General features: G+C 43.1%; 1 protein-coding gene across 1 annotated transcript; it reads right to left on the bottom strand.

The window, feature by feature from the left end:
• Window positions 1-15,424: 15,424 nt before the first annotated feature.
• On the bottom strand, window positions 15,425-18,590 carry LOC139275918 (apolipoprotein A-I-like). Its single transcript, XM_070893136.1, has 4 exons — window positions 18,548-18,590; window positions 16,536-16,686; window positions 16,360-16,365; window positions 15,425-16,011 (listed from the first exon to the last, which is right to left on the bottom strand). The coding sequence occupies exons 1-4, from the start codon at window positions 18,588-18,590 to the stop codon at window positions 15,426-15,428; spliced, it is 786 nt and encodes a 261-aa protein (XP_070749237.1). The 3' UTR covers window position 15,425.
• Window positions 18,591-19,720: the final 1,130 nt, after the last annotated feature.

Below are 19,720 nucleotides of genomic sequence, written 5' to 3'. Positions count from 1 at the left end.
AGTGGCACCTGATTCTCAAACCTTGTAAAGACGAGAGAATTGAATGGATATAATCATTATATTTAGAGTGCTTTAAGAATTAAGGATTCATTTCCAACTATGCAATTCATTACCAAATATACAAAATAAACATGGAGTTAAATCACTGGAGTAAGGAGGCTGTGTGAGAGATGTTCACTGCTCCTAGGTAGTTGACAGACTATGTTTATTTATGCTTCCCTGCCATCTCATTCTTATAATCATTCTTTAACTTTCCCTTTCCTACTCACCCTTTTAAGTTTGCAGATATTTCTTTCTCTGCACATCAAAACTATGAAACTTCCTCTTTATATCTAGACTAGAATACAAGGGGGTAGAAGTTATGCTGCAGCTGTACAAAGCCCTGGTTAGACCACACCTGGAGCACTGTGAGCAGTTCCGGACATCACACCTGAGGGAGGATATACTGGCCTTGGAGGGAGTGCAGCGTAGGTTTACCAGAATGATATCCGGACCCAAGGAGTTAAATTATGGGGAGAGATAACACAAATTAAGCCTGTATTCCCTAGAATTTAGAAGGTTAAGGGCTGATTTGATTGAACTTTTCAGGATATTAAGGGGAACAGATAGGGTAGATAGAGAGACACTATTCCTGCTGGTTTGGGATTCTAGGACTAGGGGCACAGTCTAAAAATTAGAGCCAGACATTTCAGGAGTGAAATTTGGAAACACTTTTACACAAAGCGTGGTAGAAGTTTGGAACTCTCTTCCGCAAATGGCAATTGATGCTAGATCTATTGTTCATTTTAAATCTGAGATTGATAGATTTTTGTTAGCCAAAGGTATTACGGGATATGGGCCAAAGACGGATCTATGGAGTTAGGTCGCAGATAAGCCGTGATCTCATTGAATGGCGGAACAGGCTCAAGGGGCTGAATGGCCCCCTCCTATTCCTATATTCTCTTTTTCCAACAGTCAGGCTTTTAACACTCAAGTTTGGCCCCCCCCAATCACCAATTTAATCTTTTAAACCGTGCTATCAGCCTCACATTGGTGATTCCATATATTAGAACTCTCAGAAAAACAGCCATTTGCACTGAAAAGACTGTGCCTATTATATAGTCTGCAGATAATGCCATAAGAATTATTGTAAAAAAGATTATACACAGCAGGCTTTTAAATATTAAAGAAATCTGCAATGAAACCATTCATTTTCCACAATTACTAATATTAAATTTGGAGAAATATATATTTTTTTAATTGATGGTTAGAGGATGTTTCTGTTTAAGCCAATACTTTTATTTATGCTTGGTGACAGTAATCCCAGCAAAAACCTATACAGATTCATCTGTTGCTCCAGTACCTGGTGAAGAATGTGCTCAGCATTAGGTCTATGTGAATTAGCACTATGCCTTTCTACCTCTGGGCTCAAGTTCAATGCAGATTAATGTGCCAAGTCTTGTGTGAAATCCAGTACCAGTGGGCACACAGCCACATGTAAGGGTTGGCACTAACTTGGCAAACTCAATCAGAGAGGCTGCAACAAAGGTTGGTGCAGAACACAGAGTTTACAATGACGCAGGGCAGTGTTGCTTCCCTGTGTTGTGTGATGAAGCAATGATGTTGGGCAGGGATAAGCTCACTTGCCAAATCTGATAAGGAGAGAAAGCAGGAATGGGGTACTGAAGTTGCATGATCAGCCATGATCATATTGAATGGTGGTGCAGGCTCGAAGGGCCGAATGGCCTACTCCTGCACCTATTTTCTATGGTTCTATGTTCTGGGCTACCTAACCTGAACTTGCAGTTCCTTTTCTTAAATCGTTAGAAAAAATGACCCAAAACGCTGCAGTTACAAGTATCAAGATGCATGTAAGCTGCAGATACCAGTCTGAGACTAACAGCTTGCCAGTATGGACTGCCTGGCTCTGCCCAGGTAGAGAGCTCTGACCTAGGTTACAGGCATGATGCGGAACTCTCAGTTATCAGGAGCTGCTCGGAGTGTAAGTGGGAGCGTCTACAGTCTCTAAACATTGCTGTTTGTGGGAGCTTGCTGTGCACAAATTGGCTCACATGTTTCCCACATTACAACAGTGACTACACTTCAAAAAGTACATTCATTGGCTGTAAAGCGCTTTGAGATGTCCGGTGGTCGTGAAAGGCGCTATCTAAATCCAAGTCTTTCTTTTTAAATATTCAAATACCAATGAGTCAATGGAAAAAGTGCTCAGGACTCCCCCGAGACTTTTAACACCAAGGCTGACACCGCACTGGTCACAGTCCAAGGACTTACCAAACCCCAAGTGATATGAGGATGCCTCCTCCAGGAACTCTCACACCACCGCTCTCCAGAGTTGGACCAGGACTTGACTCCGCAGTTATACTGCAATGTTAGTATCACTGCGAAGCAGTCGCGATGCAGCGACATAAACGCTGCTTTATGAATGGACCCTTTAAAATCTAATAGACATTTCACATGAAATTAGCTTGTTGGGCTGTATGAAATAGAGAAATTTAAAATAGCTGGTTTCTTGTAGGAGGTGGTCATTCCTGTAATGGATCAACCTCAGTCAGAGTGACGTGGTCAGTTATCACAAATTGATCCTGTGACTACCCAGAAGGAATCAACTGAATATAAATGATCACCATTTTATTAGCAACATGCCCTGTAAGGAGTTGATTCCATCTATCTATCTATCTATCTATAGATCTGTAATAACTTGGGATGCATCCATCACACTTCAGGCATCACATTGTGCAAACGTCTGTCACACTTATGTAAATAATAGTATATAAAAAAAGAAAGCCAGGCAGTCTTACAGGTAGAGAAGCTCCCTCAGCAACAGAGCATGGCCTCAGCATCTAACTACTTACCACAATAAGTCCTGTGGTCTTAAGGGGACAAGCCACCAGGAGTGGGAAGCTTGGGTGTTTTATTTCTAACCCTTGTCCAGGGATGCTGACGATAATGGCAGGGCCCACTGTCACTCCGCTGGTTCGGACAAACTAACTCAACCCAGACCAAATGTTGGACCAGGGATTTCCCCAGTCCATGTGGCTCAGAGTCAAACTAGGCATCTAGCCACAGGGCCATTTGAGGACCTGAGCAAAATGGGATACCGAAAAGGGCTTTTCATTGAACCGTCTCTGAGGAACATTTTCTGATCACTTTACTAGATTGTCCTGCACTGCTGTCTGAAGCTCAGAAAATACCAGAAACATCACTTACCCGGCTCAAACCAGTCCTCTTGCTTGCTGTATGCCTGCTTTCTGGTCCTCAGCTTTATGAGGTTTATTAACTTGACGTTATCTATCACATCTGATAAGGGAAGGAACAGTTAACTAACTTGAGTTACATTTTATCTTTCATGTGGAAACGTAGGGTCAAGGATCAAGATTTTGACCTGTCATTGTTTGCGTCGAGCAAATATTAACAGAAGGTTGAACAAAGTTGCCGGCTGATGTTGGTGCACATTAATCTAATTAAACAGTAAACTAGTTACTTCACTGTGGTCTATTGTATCTGTGTGTGGCTGTAAAGTTGTTGCAAACAGCCCTGTCCTTGAGAGACAGAAGTAAACCCAAAGTTGGAATGAATGCTTCTGAAAACTCCTGGTCACAGTAATAAAGTTGATCCCAATTCAGTTCAGGAGCAGACCAAGTGAAGTGGATTGGAGTCATGTTAAGCCACTTCACATCGCATCAGGTCACATCCTAGAATTATGCAGCACAGAAGGAGGCCATTCGGCCCATCGAATCTGCACCGGCTCTTTTGAAGAGCAATCCAGTTAGTCCCACACACCCCCGCTCTTTCCCCATATCCCTGCAATTTCTTTCTCCCTTCAAGTATCTTTGAGACAGACAAAATCAACGTTATGAGGTCATTTTAACTTATTCCGCCCAGCGGGAAACTATTTTGAGTTGGACCCTGGTTTTACTCCCCACTGACGTCAATGGTGATGAAAATTGGGTGAGTGTACAATCAGCGTTCGTATGATCTCATCCGTTTCCTACAAGGGGGAGGGTGGGGGTTAGGCTGAAATTGCCCCCAAGTACAATTCAATCTGCTCAGAAAGTACATGCAGAACTAGCCCTTCTCAAAACAGCCAGTTCATCATCAGGTTGCAATTGTATTGATTTTAGGCCACATATGAAACATAGAAAATAGGAGCAGTAGTAGGTCATTCGGCCCTTCGAGTAAGATTTACAACTGCTGGCTAAGTGCTTAATGGCTGAAAAGTGCTACAATATGGATAAATCCCAATTACATTGACATAGGGCTTCCCCACCAAGTTTATCATGTTCATTCATAACAAGCTGTGTGCCACAATTGTCTTTTGCAGGCACAAATAGAACATTTAATATAATTATTTCTGACATTGAGGAACACACTTGATAATGCACAGCATGTTTAAGACTGTAAGATGAAGGAGCACTCTCAATGGCAAAGTGGGTACTAAGGCTTCAGGTTCCAGGTCCCTTCTCTGGTCTGTGGGGTGCTCAATCATTCCCTCGTCTCCACCCTTGTTCCCCAGTAAAACCTTCACTCTCTCCCGACTCGGTCGTTCCCATCTTCACTTTCTCACGTCTCAGGGAGAGCATATCTGGTGCAGAATTGGTTTAGCCATTCATCATCCAATCTGGTTGGACCATATCAAGCGCTAGCTGGCCACACCCGCCTTCGTCAAAACTGCCCACTGCTCCAGGATTATTCCAGAGAGCAAAAACAACCTCTGTCTTCTTTCCTCTACTCTCAACTGTCTCCTTCATAGGTTCAAGTCCCACTCCAGGGACTTGAGCACAAAAGTCTAGGCTGACACGCCAGTGCAGTACTGAGGGCGTGCTGCACTGTCAGAGGTGGCGTCTTTCGGATGAGATATTAAACTGAGGCCCCGTCTGCCCTATCTGGTCGACGTATAAAATCCCCTAACTCTGCAATTTTTTTTCCTTCAGGTACTTATCCAATTCCCTTTTGAAAGCCACGATTGAATCTGCCTCCACCACCCTCTCAGTCAGTGCATTCCAGATTCTAACAACTCACTGCGTAAAAAAGTTATTCCTTATGTCGCCTTTGGTTCTTTTGCCAATCCAATCTGTGTCCTCTGGTTCTTGACCCTTCTCCCAATGGGAACAGTTTCTCTCTGTCTACTCTGTCCAGACCCCTCATGATTTTGAACACCACTATCAAATCTCCTCTCAACCTTCTCTGCTCCAAGGAGAACAACCCCAGCTTCTCCAATATATCCACGTAACTGAAGTCCCTCATCCCTGGAACCATTCTTGTAAATATTTTCTGCACCCTCTCCAAGGCCTTCACATCCTTCCTAAAGTGCGGAGCCCAGAATTGGACACAATAGTCCAGTTGAGGCCAAAACAGTGTTTTATACATGTTCATCATAACTTCCTTGTTTTTGTACTCTATGTTTCTATTTATGAAGCCCAGGATCCCGTATGCTTTTTTAACCGCTTTTTACTATCTACTTTAATTTTTATAACATAAGGGCAGTTGCAATTCTATGCATCACAGACAAGAACATTTTAAAAGACAAAATAACAGCCTGAAGCAGAATTGTTCTGCGCCAGTTTGTTTTACAAAGTGGAAAGATACAACCAGCAAAGCCTGTACAACAGCCTCAATTTTACAAGGCTCCCACTAGTGACAACCTCAGGCCGTATTCGTAGCGTACCGAGCTCGGTAATTTCTGGGGACCAAAGGCAGATGACCCCCACTGTAACAACAACAATTATTCAGAGGAGATCGACACTGGGTTACGTGACTCCTGGGCCTTCCCCAGCATGCAAGTCGCCCATTTAAATTAGCTAATGACAGCCCAACGGACCTCGTCTGCTTTTGCCCAATTCTTAAAGCAAGGTTGTTGTTGTTTGAGTTGCTAAACTGTATTTATTTTGGCAGTGAGCGTTTATCTACTATTGCATTTAAACATCTTGCATAATATTTTTTCCTGTGCATTTCTGGGGTTTGCCAAGTCTATAGTTGACTGTTTTGCAACCTTGGCAATTGCACGTCCTACAATTGGGAGCTCATACACTTGGGAGGGTGAGAATCTCTCTTACTGCTGCCACTGGGCTGCATGAATTTGCTGAGTTTGGAAATTTCACGAAAGGATTCAAATTGAAAGAAACCTCAGGTGGTAAGTGTGTTCGTGTCAATACCCAAGGACCTGTATTGCCAGGCCACGCCACTCCAACCTGGGTATCTCAACAGAGGCCTCTCTTCACCACCTCCACTTCAAGAGGCAGTGACTGAGCCACGTCATCTGCTGTGGGCTAACTTGCAGATAACTTCAAGGGCTGGGATGGTTCTTTCCGTTAGGGCAAAGATCACAATGCCTCTAAGCAACATAATTCTTCTGCACCACACCAGGAGACTCTGCCAGATAAGCCAACTGGAACTCATACCTGTATAGGGAAAGTGGCAGGTCCCATGTTTGACAGACCAACCATTATCACTTTCCCAGTGGCAAGGAGACAGCAACCAGTGAGGACACCGAACCTTTGCCAGCTGTCAGGCTTTCAAGAGTTAGGCAGGTATCAGTAGAACCCATATGACCATCAGGGCTACAATGCATAACTCAACAGGAAGGGATGTTCAAGTGTTTTTTGACCATATTTAAGTGATATTTGAGTGAAAGGGTCAATTGTGGTGAAAGCCTACAGCCATGTCTGACAAAGTAGTAGCTGCCAATAATTCCCCATTCTCTGTCCCTTCATCAATTCTTTGAGGGACCTCGGTGGAATGGGAGAATATATGAACAACTTGAGAGGAATCCACTTCATCTTCCATTGCCTCCTGCCATGCTCCATGAGCTTGGAAATCCAGCAGTTCTTAAAGGGCTGTTGGCTAGCACTCCTGGCTGGCTTCCCACATACCCCACGTAAACTAGAGGTGATCCAAAATTCAGCTGCCCCTGTCCTAAATCGCACCAAGTCCGGTACCATCACCACTGTGATCGTTGACCTACATTGGCTTCTGGTTAAGCAACACCTCAAGTTGAAAATTCTCATCCTTGTTTTCAAATCCCTCCATGGCCTCGTCCCTCCCTATCTCTACAATCTCCTCCAGCCCCATAACCCCCCCCCCCCCGCCCCCGAGATGTCTGTGCTCCTCTAATTCTGCCCTCTTGAGCATCCCTGATTATAATCGCTCAACCATTGGTGGCCGTGTCTTCTGTTGCCTAGGCCCCAAGCTCTGGAACTCCCTCCCTAAACCTCTTTGCCTCTCTACGTCTCTTTCCTCCTTCAAGACGCTCCTTAAAACATACCTCCTTCACCTGCACTAATTTCTACTTATGCGGTTCGGTATAACTACAAGTTGTTGTTGCCAGAACGGCTTCGCATGACGATGGCTTGGGTGAGAAGTGGAAGAAATGAAATTAGTGCAATATGGATGCTTATCAATACTGGAATAAAGGACAATAAACAGATCTTTTGCTTGCATCTGGCTGTGTAATAACATTTCTCTGAAGGAGGATCTTGTCCAAAAGGCCCAGATCCATAGTTCAGAAAACCACCAATGTTGAAAAGATTGGAAGAGATACAATGAATAACGCAGTAACTGGAGTTGTGCTTTGCTTCAGTTTTATAAGCCTATTGATTGCAGGGGAAGAGTGAGGAGCTGAGGTGAATCCAAACATTTAAAATAGAGCAACTTGGAGGCGATGCAAGATGTAGGGAGGAGGAGGTTTGGGTTTTTGATATATCTGGAGCTTAGCACAAAGAGGGGGACAATGGCCATAGTGACATTGATAGGTTTAGAGAGATAAGGAAAATTGCGACAGGGAGGTTGGATATGAGGGACAAGAGAAAGACTGTCTATCAGACGACAAACTTTTCCTTGTATCCTGTCCGTGATTGCAAAGAGATCCTCCGCAAATGTCAAAGCAGGTACAGAGTGAGGGAACAATACTGGGTGATTCTGAGAGCGGTTGTGAAAAGTTTTAGCCCTGCCTCAGTGGTAGAACTTTCACCCTCAACCAACATCACTAAAAACAGAGGAGCTGGCCATTTACCTCATTGCCATGTGTGGACGCTTGCTCTCCACAAATTGGCTGCCACGTTTTCCTACATTACAACAGTGACGACACTTCAAAACAAGTACTTCCTTGCCTGTAAAGCACTTTGAGATGTCACGCGGTCCTGTAAGGCGCTATATAAATACAAGTTCTTTCTTCTTTCTAACATCGCTAACCTCACTGTGAACAAAATACAGAGGGCCTGAAATTGATGACTTTACGCCACCAAGATTTCTCGGAGCTCTCCCCGTTTTTTTCAGCGCTCTCCTCTCCGTGAGAGATTTTTTTTGAGGCTCTCACACCGACGGTTTAGAAGGACCGCTGGGGAGCGTCAGCTGGCGTGCAATGCCCTCCCGCCCGAGATTCATCCGGGTCGTCCTCTGCTCCTGCAGGAGAAAAGACCGCCGTGTGGAGGCAGGTCTTACCGGGACGGTAGGTATGAAGACCGGCAAGAAAAGGTTTGTGAGAAGTTTAACTTTAATTCTTTTGCAGTGATTTTGTTTGAAAGGGTCCTTCTGAAGGTCTTGTCATGTTTTGTTTTTTATTTGTTGAACTTTTTTTGTGTGTTTGTTTCCCCCCTCCCTGGGCCTCGGCTTAACTTTGTCGAGGATTGCATTTGCCGCCCAGAATCCCACCTATCGCCTGCTGCCGCTCAGAATCACCATGTAACGCCCATTTTTTCCACCGGGCAGTTTTATTTCTATTTTTTCACCAAACTTCCGCCCAAAGTGCCATCAGGATCTTCGCGGTCCGTTCGACAGTAAATGGGCGGAACTTGGCTTTGATTAAATTTGGGCCCAGAGAATGGTCCTACTACAAATGCTTGCAACATGTATTAAAGATATGTAACTCAGGCTAAAATAAATATTGACTTCTCCCTTCTGTAAACACTGCAAAAAAATCTTTGCTCTTAGTTTATACAAGGAATTAAAGAGGACTTTTTTTTGGAGAAAAACATGTTACTAAGTTAATCAATAAATGTAAAGACAGGGTCCTGAGTGCATTCTGTAAACCATTAACCCAATTTTTGAAATCAATGAAGTCCTAAATAACATATGGGATAAGTACAAAGTAAGTTACAATGCCCAAGTTTCGGCTCAAGTTGCTCCTATTTTTTTGGAGCAACTAGTTTAGTATGGAGTATCTTAGAAATCGCAATTCTCGGCATTTAGTTTGCTCCAGTTCTAGTCAGTTAGAATATTTTCATTTTAGTCCAGTTTTTTTTCAAGAGGGGGCGTTACCAGCCACTTACGCCTGTTTTGCAAGTTTAGGCCGTGAAAAGTTACTCCAAACAAACTTAAAACAGAGTGTCGATTTTTGTACGCTCAGAAAAACCTTGCCTACACTTTAGAAATTAGGCGCAGGTAGCGAGAGATGGGGCAGGGGGGGGGAGAAGGGAAGTTAGAGGGAAGTTAGGGGATTTTACAAAGCATTAAACACTTCACTTTTACCAATAAAGAGCCATCATCAATAATAAATGATAAATAAATCCAAAAAATTAAATTAAAAATTAAAAAATGAAAAATCAATCAATAAATAAAAAATTTAAAGTTTCTACTCACCTACTGCAGCACCGGGAGCCCTCCAACAGCCTGCCGAAGAGCTGGGCGGGCGGGCCCCGGCACCGAGGTGTTGTTCTGGCGGGGCCCGCCACCGAAGAGCTACTGGTCGGGCTGGCCTCGCCGCCGAGGAGGTAAGGGCAGTGGTGACGAGGCGAGGCGAGGGACGGTGAGGCAGGCAAGCCACTCAGCCTGGGATAGGGTCGCCTGGAGACAAGACGCGCTGGGAGGGCCAGGAGCTACTGCGCATGCGCACAGACTCCAGTGCACACGCGGGTAGTTGCCGCCACTCTTTTTGGCCCAGGGCTGTAGCTCCGCTCCCAGCTGCTTGTGCTGCGTTGACTGCTGGACTCGGAGAATCGCGAGGTAAGTTTTAGGCACTTTTTTAATTCTAAAAAATAGGCGAGCCTCTCGGAATGCGCCGTTCTGGGAGGACATCCGAAACTTGGGCCCGTTCAGATGACCTCATATACCAGATGAACAAGCCACAAGTACTTTGTGAATACGATGCGAACCCCAAGCTTCTGTCTATTAATGAGAAATCTTGGAGAGGGGCCAAGGCAAATTGCAAAACACACCTAAATTATGTGATGAAGTAGTGGTTAGATGACACCAAACATGATTGTAACAGAAAGGGAAGAGTGAGGGAGACAAGGAGTTCCACAATTTTGACCGCCTGGGAAAAATTGAGTTAGCGTAGGAGTCGAGGAATCAATCTGATGAATATTGAGTTGAACACTGGGATGATCTAATAAAAGAAAAAAAACTTGCATTTACAAAGCACCTTTCACAACCTCAGGACATCCCAAAGTTCATTAGAGTCAAAGAAATACATTTCAAAAGTAATGTAGGAAACGCGGCAGCCAATTTGTGCACAGCAAGCTCCCACCAACAGCAATGTGATAATGACCAGATAATCTTTATATGTGATGTTGGTTAAGGGATAAATATTGGCCCAGGACACCGGGGATAACTCCGCTGCTCTTCTTCGAAATAGTGTCATGGGATCTTTTACGTCCACCTGAGAGAGCAGACGAGGCCTCGGTTTAATGTCTCAGCCAAAAGATGGCACCTCTGACAGTGTAGCGCTCCCTCAGCACCGCACTGAAGTGCAATAGTGATTGGATTATTACTATCCTTAGGAGTTAAGTCTACCATGATTGTGCAGGCTAAACCAGTTCTTCCATAAGGGTCTTCTAAAGACAGCAATTCAGGTTCTGTAATATGACCAGTTGCAAGATTTGATAGCATCTTAAATTTAATGAAATTTCAGATTTAAAGTCATTAAAGCATTAAGATAAATCAAGTCTAAAGTTATTTTTTTTTATATAAGTAAAAATGTCTGGTTAGAAATACATTGCATTTCATTACTGATTTTGTCTGCCTTTGGAGATGGAACCTGCTATGGGATCATATTCTTAAGAAAATCTAGAAAAAAACTTTTAAGATCAGCTTGGATGCTGACTCCGAGGCATCGAAGCTGGGGAGTTAGTGTCAGATGTATATACACCAGAATCACTCTCGTTCAGGCCTTGAGCTGGATTCTCGGCTTGTTATTGGCTCTGTGTTTGCCCCGGAGTGGCGGCAATGGCGGCGGCGAGCACTTCCGGGCGGGCGGCCAGCTCCCAGCGCCCCACCGGGATTTTCGGGGCCGGTTTTAGCGAGGCGCGCAGCATTACCGCTCGGAAGAGGCGAGCCGGTGTACAACGGCCCTGGTTGCGACAACGGCTCGAGTTTTCGCTCCCGCCCGATCCGTGCTGGGACCGCCTGTGAAAGTTGACCTAAGATAAGTGTTTTTTATTTTATTCTTTTTGCGATTTATGTTGGTGGTGGCGTGAGTTATTTATTGGGAATGTTTTGGTGGGTTTTTTTCTCCCCAGGCCTCTCTAAGAGGCTCCGAGGCCGGCTGTTTAGCTCGGCATTTCTGCTTGCTCAGCCGGCCTAGTGCCCTAAGAGAGGTGTGTAACGCCTCCCTTACTGCTCCGCCCCACACTCGGGGCCCAGCTGTTGAATTTTGCTGATTGAGGCGCAAACTGTTCCCGGGCGCAAATTCTACCATCCCGCCATCATTACCGCCCCGAAATGAACAGAACCTAAAAATCGAGCCCAATGTTTATATTAGCCCTAAATTAAATCTGACCTACTGTTGGCTATGTTCTGTTTCCAGGAAAGAAAGCCTTGCATTTATATAACGCCTTTCACAATCACCAGACGTCCCAAAGTGTTTTGCAGCCAATGAAGTACTTTTTGGAGTGTAGTCACTGTTGTAATGTGGGAAACGCAGCAGGCAATTTGCGCACAGCAAGCTCCCATAATCAGCAGTGTGATAATGACCAGATAATCTGTTTTTGTTATGTTGATTGAGGGATAAATCGTGCCAGGGATCATCATAGACGGTCCTCGTATCGAGGATGACTTGCTTCCACACCAAAAGGGACGGGGCCTCGGTTTAATATCTCATCCGAAAGACGGCACCTCCGATAGTGCAGCACTCCCTCAGTACTGCACTGGAGTGTCAGCCTAGATTTTTTTTTGTGCTCAGGTCCCTGGAGTGGGACTTGAACCCACAACCTTCTGACTCAGAAGCAAATGTGCCACCAAGTGAGCCACGGCTGACACTCAAACTCTAGAAGAGAAGCAATCCAAAAAATAAGATTTTTTTCTTTTAGAAACTGCAATAAAAATTCCATGCTGAAAAGTTCAAGAATGACACCACTATTTAGGTAACATAAGCTGCATGCTTCCACAATCTTTGTTCAGACTGAAGACAAACAATAGAAAATTTTTTACCTTGTACCTACTAAGGCTGTTTACAGACGGTGATGTCAATGCCTGCAGATCTGAACATCTGATATTTCAGATCCTCTACAAATATTGTGATATCATGGACAGAGGAAAGTTCCTCTTTGCTTTAGTTGTCCCAAAATCATGAACCCATCCTGATACATCCTTACTAAACAGTATAAATGCACACGAGGCCCATGCTGGAGAGAAGGTCAGTCTGTGACTTGTCCTTTATTCCAAAGCACTCAAGTCTGGAAGTGGGTGGAGCTTCCCCTTTTATATCTGAAGGTCCAGGTTAGGAGTGTCTCCCACAAGTTCACCACCTAGTGGTCATTGTTCTCACAGTGTACAACTTAGGTCAGATTATACATGGGTTACAATGCTGGTTGAATACATGACACATTCTTTAGAAACCCATCTACAATTTCACTATAAAGTGTCAGCTGGGACTCAGTGGGTAGCACCTGAGTCAGAAGGTCGTGGGTTCAAGTCCCACTCCAGAGACTTGAGCACAAAATCTAGGCTGACACTCCCAGTGCAGTGCAGAGGGAGTGCTGCACTGTCAGAGGTTCCGTCTTTCGGATGAGACATTAAACTGAGGCCCCGTCTGCTCTCTCAGGTGGATTTGAAAAGATCCCATGGCACTATTTAAAAGAGCAGGGGAGTTAACATCTCTCATTCATGCTTTTCAATCTGTGTTATTTTAATAAGCAATTTAGTTTTAGTCCATTATTTAGTTCTGACTCAGTGGGTAGCACTCTCACCTCTGAATCAGAAAGTTGTGGGTTCAAGTCCCACTCCAGAGAATTGAGTACAGAATTCAAGCCAACATTCCAGTGCAACACTGAGGGAGTGCTGCACTGTCGGAGGTGTTATCTTTCGAATGAGACGTTAAACCTAGACTACGTCTCAGGTGCACGTAAAAGATCCCATGACACTATTTGGAAGAAGAGCAGGGAAGTTCTCCCCGGTGTCCTGGTCAATATTTATCCCTCAATCAACATAACAAAAACAGATTATCTGGTCATTATCACATTGCTGTTTGTGGGAGCTTGTTGTGCGCATACTGACTGCATGATCTGCCTAAACCATGACTCTACCAACCTGGTTTTAGGTAAGTGAGGTGAATCCTTTTCAGGAGACAGTGTGCACTCCATATGAGGCACACTGGTGTTGATTTCTCAATAACCTAGTTTGAATACTTAAACAGCATGGGGGTGATATCGGACCTTGTTGCGCCCATCATCTGGAAGGAAAAAAAAGCAAAGAGGTCCAATTTAGGGGACTAATTTCCCACACTTGAATAATGTTGAAAGCACATCCTCCGAAAATTGCTCAACCTCTGACCTCTTGTGTATCCCGCACTTCCTTCGTCCCACCATTGGCGGCCATGCCTTCAGCAGCGCGCAGAGATCTCGGAGGGTTGTAGGGCTGGAGAAGATTACAGAGATCAGGAGTGGCGAGGCCATGGAGGGTTTTAAAAACAAGGATGAGAATTTTTTAATTGAGACATTGCCAGACCAGGAGCCAATATAGGTCAGTGAGCACAGGAGTGATGGGAGAATGGGATTTGGTGCGAGTTAGGATATGGGCAGCAAAGTTTTGGATGAGCTCAAGTTTATGAAGAGTGGAGGCCAGCCAGGAGGGCATTGGAATAGTCAAGTCTAGAGGTAACAAAGGTATGGATGAGGGTTTCAACATCAGATGAGCTGCCGTTAAAGACGCTATATAAATGCAAGTTGTTGTCGTGCTCATAGAGCTCTCAGAGTTAACCATCACTTAGTCAACTATAATTAGGTCATGGAAATTCTGTGTCTTGTCCATTTGTTATCTCAATCTTTCTGTATTACCAACAACCATCAGGGCTTTTGTTACAATTGTATTGTTATGCCACTTGAAATATGTATTTATGATTTCCATGGATGGATGTAATATCTCTTTATGTGACTCGCTGTCAAATTTATGTCTCATTAGGCTATGCTGAAGAGCCTTGGTACATTTTACGATGTTAAAGGCGCAATATGAATGCAAGTTGTTGTTGTAAAACGACACATAATTTGACATTCAATAAAGCTATTGCAAAATGAACCAAATAGTTCAAACCAGTATTGAAGGTTGCACTAGTCCCATAGGTTGCAATGTTAAAATAGTTTTTGCTGTTTTTATCAATTTTTAACTTTTTAATAAGTTCAGGGTGGTTAGTGTCGGACTGGAATTAAAACACAGTAGGTTGCTCTTTCGAGTTCTGGGTTAAGGCACATTGTTGGGGCACAGTAGGAGTTTTATTTTGTACCAAACAATGCAATAGCGATCCTGGGGTAGTCAATGCCGACACTGGGGTAAGAAAAAATGAAAATGCTCCTTTTCCATTATTACTCTCATCTTCATGAGGTTAAAAAAATATATTTAAAAAAGGAAGGGAAATTGATAAAATAAAAAAGTAGAAGAACTAAAAGAGATGCGTCTCCTTCAGCAGATTTCCCGTTGGCTTAATTATCCACACACACACTGATCCTAGTTCCAATGGAGAACACACTTGCATTTAAGATACAATGCTATTAAATAGCAATTCACGTTCGATCATAAAATCAGCACAGTACACCTTTCAATGGTATTATTAAAACTTTTGCCCGAGTTTATTTTGGTGCAGTAAATCAGATTAATTTGTAATGTTCACAAACAGTCTTCAGTAAGAGCAGCATACCAAGGTAATCTACTAACGCTGACTTTCTCCATTGTAAAGTCATCGTGTACTTAGAAATGGCACCCCTAACACCTATGTAGTCTCCAGTAGCTGACATAAACATACTTCTGTGACAGCAATTTTCACAAGAATAGGAACAACCAGTATAGTACATTCTTCTTGTAAAGATAGTAGTACATGTTTGTTAATACAGCATTTTGGTATCCTAGCTAGTGAATAAATATCTTGATACAACATTGTCAACCTATTTGTATTAATGTAAACATTGGAATGTTAATGTATTAGTAATGCAAAACAAAACAGGCCACAGTTGATCATGATCTAAACTACAATTATGGTCGTTTGACTTGCTCTACTGTCCTTAATTTTAATCTTGGTGGAATGCGGTCCACAAAGAGGTCAACTTGCTTTTAATGTCTTCAGCATATGGAGTGACACGCTCCTGGACGTTCTGGGTGAGCAGGGTTAATTTCTGTCTCATCTTTTCAATGTTTTCATAGATTTTTGCACTGATTTCACTGGTATAAGGAGAAGCATTCTGGTGGAATTCATTCAGTTGTCGGTTGACCTTCTCCTGAATAGATTTAGCATATGGGGAGACGCTTGCTTGAAAGTCATCAATATTGGTGTTGATTTTCTCCTGGAACTGCTGAGCTAAAGGGGTCAGCCGTTGGTGAAGGTCCTTAGCATTCTGAATAGCTTGTTCCTTAAGACTGCCGGCCAGGGAACCTAGGATACGGCTGTACTCATTAGAATTCTGGTGGACCATTTTACCGAGCTCCTCATTGTACTGAAGGATTTTGACTTTGAGCTCTTCCAAGTTCTTCTGAATCTTCTCCTCGAGTATCGCACTGTCGTTCTGGATTCTCTCACGAACTTCATCTGATAGAGGAGTTACTATCCTTTGCAGTTCCACAGAATAGCCTCTGAGGTTCTCCAAGCTCTCTGAAATTCTTAGGATACAGATGAAACCAAAGATTACAAAGGGCACTCCACCTTTTGTCACACTTTCTGTGCCCTATGTAAGATGGTATTTGATTTTCTTTTCATTTGAGCTACTTTGCATCTCTATCTCCCCACCCAAATACACTTTGCACTTTAAGCCATTAGTGCCATGTGTCCTACTAAAGTTGGGAAAGACGGTAAACATTATTACTATTGGTAACACCCATCTAAGACATAGTCAAAATGGCACATCCGTCTAGAGGTGGAAACTAGCAGCATTATTTCAGCTATCTAAGTCACCTTTAATCTTGAGTGCTAGACACAATTAACCACTTAAGCAGAACTTGCAGTTTTACGAAAGACTTTATGAAGCTATTCTAATGTGCATTGGCCAAAAATCGTCTTCCTCATCATTTTTAGTTGCCTCTATCAAAACCAGACAGTATTTACCTTAATGGAGATGATCCTACTGTTATTCTATTGTATAAATAACCAAATGATGGTAGAATGTTGGTAATTGTTAGATACTTACTTCAGCTGCTTGCCAATCTCGGAGTTATCGATCTGCTCAACAATGCCTCTGGCTGAGTCACTCACTTGCCTGAGGTAGTTCTGAAGAGTATTTCTCAGCTCATCTAGACCAGTTTGGGGCTCATCTTGCCACAGGACTGCACCATGAGTTCCTATACAAAAGAATAGGGGCACAAGACATTAATGGTAACAATTATTAAATCAGGTCTGAGTCACATTTGAATATTTTTCAAACATACCCTTCAACCTATGTAGAAAAAGCTACAGGCTGATATTTTAGTCTTATTTATAAAATAACAACAACTTGTATTTATATAACACCTCTAACGTCGTAAAACGTCCCAAGACACTTCACAGGAGTGTTTTAAGACAAAACAAATACATTTGACACTGAACCACCCCAGAAGAAATTACTGCAGATGACCAAAAACTTGGTCAGAGGTAAGTTTTAAGGAATATATTAAAGGAGGAAAGAGAGGTAGAGAGGCGGAGAGGTTTATGGAGGGTGTTCCAGAGCTTAGGGCCCAGGCAGCGGAAGGCACGGCCACCAATAAGCAGTTATAATCAGCGATGCTCAAGAGGGCAGAATTTGAGGAACGCAGACATCTCGGGGGATTGTGAGGTTGAAGGAGATTGCAGATAGGGAGGGGTGAGGCCAAGGAGGGATTTGTAAACAAGGATGAGAATTTTGAAATCGAGGCATTGCTTAACCGGGAGCCAATGTAGGTTGGCAAGCACAGGGGCGATGGGTGTGAGTTAGGACACGGGCTGCCGAGTTTTGGATGACCTCAAGTTTACGCATGGTAGAACGTGGGAGGCCAGCCAAGAGTGCACTGGGTTTATCGTTGACTAATTTATGTACATTCTCTAAAGCTAATGGGTAATAAATAGTTCCTCTACTGAAGATCAGCTGAAACATTGAGAATGTAATGGAGTTAATGCAAAGATAAGTGATGCAACATTTTACGTCTGAATGCATGGGATGTTGTCAGAGTTAAAGCAAAGAAGCATCAGGTTTGATCCCCTAGCTGCAATTAGGTTATTGATCTCACCAGCGGTAGCAGTTACAGCACCACACCTGACATCAGCACCTCTGAGCAAGTGAGGGGAAAAATTAGACAGTATCTGCTCATTGTCCATTGACTCCTCCTGGATAAGGACTTGATAGGGTTTGGTGGCGATGCCTTCTGCAGAGGAACCGCCCACCAATACTCACTATCCACATTTATACATGATGAATGACTAATTGGGTAGGGCATAGGCGGCCACCCAGTGCCCACAGAACCTCATCCCATCATGAGACAGCAACTTCAGTAGAGCAGATAAGAAAATTAGATGGGGAGAAAAGTTTTAAAAAACTAAACATTTGTAATAGCTTTCAAAAATAAAAATAAATCACTAATAATCAGGGGGCCTGCAACTCGAAAGTACAGGTCGTCTGACTTAAAGTTATTTGTTTTTAACAAACGATCTACCCTATTTACACAGAATGTTTGTAATAAAATGAAGGACATAAGAAAGGTAATTTAAGCAGTAAAATGATCAATTAAATTATATTCTGGCACTGACCATCCATTGGCAGCTGAACCAGCTCATGAGATTAGGTGTGATGTGTGAGCAGTAATGTTGAAGTGTTTTATTCAGTTAATAAGGACACACAAATGGTGCATCAGGTACTTCAAAAGCACCTAATGGGTTCTGATGTACACACAATCCTTCCATCGACTTTAATTTCATACCTTGTTATAGTATTCCAAAACACAGCACAATGCAGGTCTGAGCACTGTGATGTGCTTTCGGAACCCTATAGATACCAGCGAGGTATTATTATAATGCTAAACAGGTTTGCACAGTAGCACACATCAGCTGCAAATCATTATTTACAAGTTAAATAAAATGAAGAAAATAATGAACCCATTGAACTTGGCAACGTCAAATCAAAACTACGATTCGTATGCAGCTGGTGTATTTCTTCAACTATTGAGGTTAAAGGATTGTACAGTACTCACATACCTGAAATCACAAAGAGAGCCAAGGTCATAACAATTGTCTTCATGATGGCTGCAGGCTTAGACACTGTGAATATAAATATTATCCTTTAGAACTTCTGAATTTAATGTATTTGTTTCATTTATGCGGTCCGATGATTACATAGTCAGTCTTTTGGGCTTATTAAGGACAAAGGAATAGAACGAATAGATGTCACTCTCACTCCACAATTGCTCAGTTGGTAAATGGATTGCCTGGTGTGCAATAGACCAGAAAAGTTCCAGGTTTCATTTGCTGATCTGGGCCTGAATCACGGTAGGCATCACAATTTGCCGCAGCGTCTCTTGCTCGGCGGGGGCGGGGGGAGAAAAATCAGTTAGGGTTCCCCCTCCTGACCACTAACGAGGGATAGAAAGCGAGCATTTGTGGACATCAGCGTAGGATAGGAAAGGATCAGGTTGAACTGCACAACGGTTAAATTAACTGCTGACACACACTTTCTAGTTTCACAGGTAAAGAATGACTACTTGGGATGAGCTACTAGAAACTGCATGTGCTCTTGGAACTCACAAGTGTAAATACCCTGAGGAAAGGAGGGAAGCTGGAGGATGATAAAAGAATGCAGATTTTTCACTGATGCGTATATTCAACTCATGCCCGTGTCATTAACAGAGAACAACTGTAAACATGGACAGATTTTAATAGACCAGTTCCCTGGTACGGTTTAATTTAATGCATTTCACAAACTGCAAGTCACTTTGCCTTCACTTGGAGAATTTGGAAAGCTTTAGAACTTTTCAGGGAAACACAAACCTAATTTTGTGAAACTGAATTTGAATCACTGCTGTAGTAGGTTTTCTCTGAATTTATTTCATTTATCTGATACTTGGCTTTGTACCTCTGAAATCCGCGTTCTCCTAAATTGGTTTACATTCTATATGGGGAGGAGTTTCAACATTTGAATTGAGTTTAAATGCATCTTCTCTTCCTCCCTCCTCCCGCCCACCTCCCCCCCCCCCCCCACCACCCTGCAAAAATAATTAACATGAAAATTCCTTCAGAAAGCCAAACTGCGTCTAGATAGAGCATTATCAAATCTTTGAGAAATGCCTCAAAGTGCCTCATGTACAATTAACTACTTTGGAAGCTCGTTACATGGGCAAATGATCCTCAAACAGCATGGCTATAAATCACCAA

The sequence above is a fragment of the Pristiophorus japonicus genome, chromosome 11, assembly GCF_044704955.1.
Source record: "Pristiophorus japonicus isolate sPriJap1 chromosome 11, sPriJap1.hap1, whole genome shotgun sequence".
Lineage (NCBI taxonomy): Eukaryota > Metazoa > Chordata > Chondrichthyes > Pristiophoridae > Pristiophorus > Pristiophorus japonicus.
This window is presented reverse-complemented; position numbering and strand designations above follow the sequence as displayed.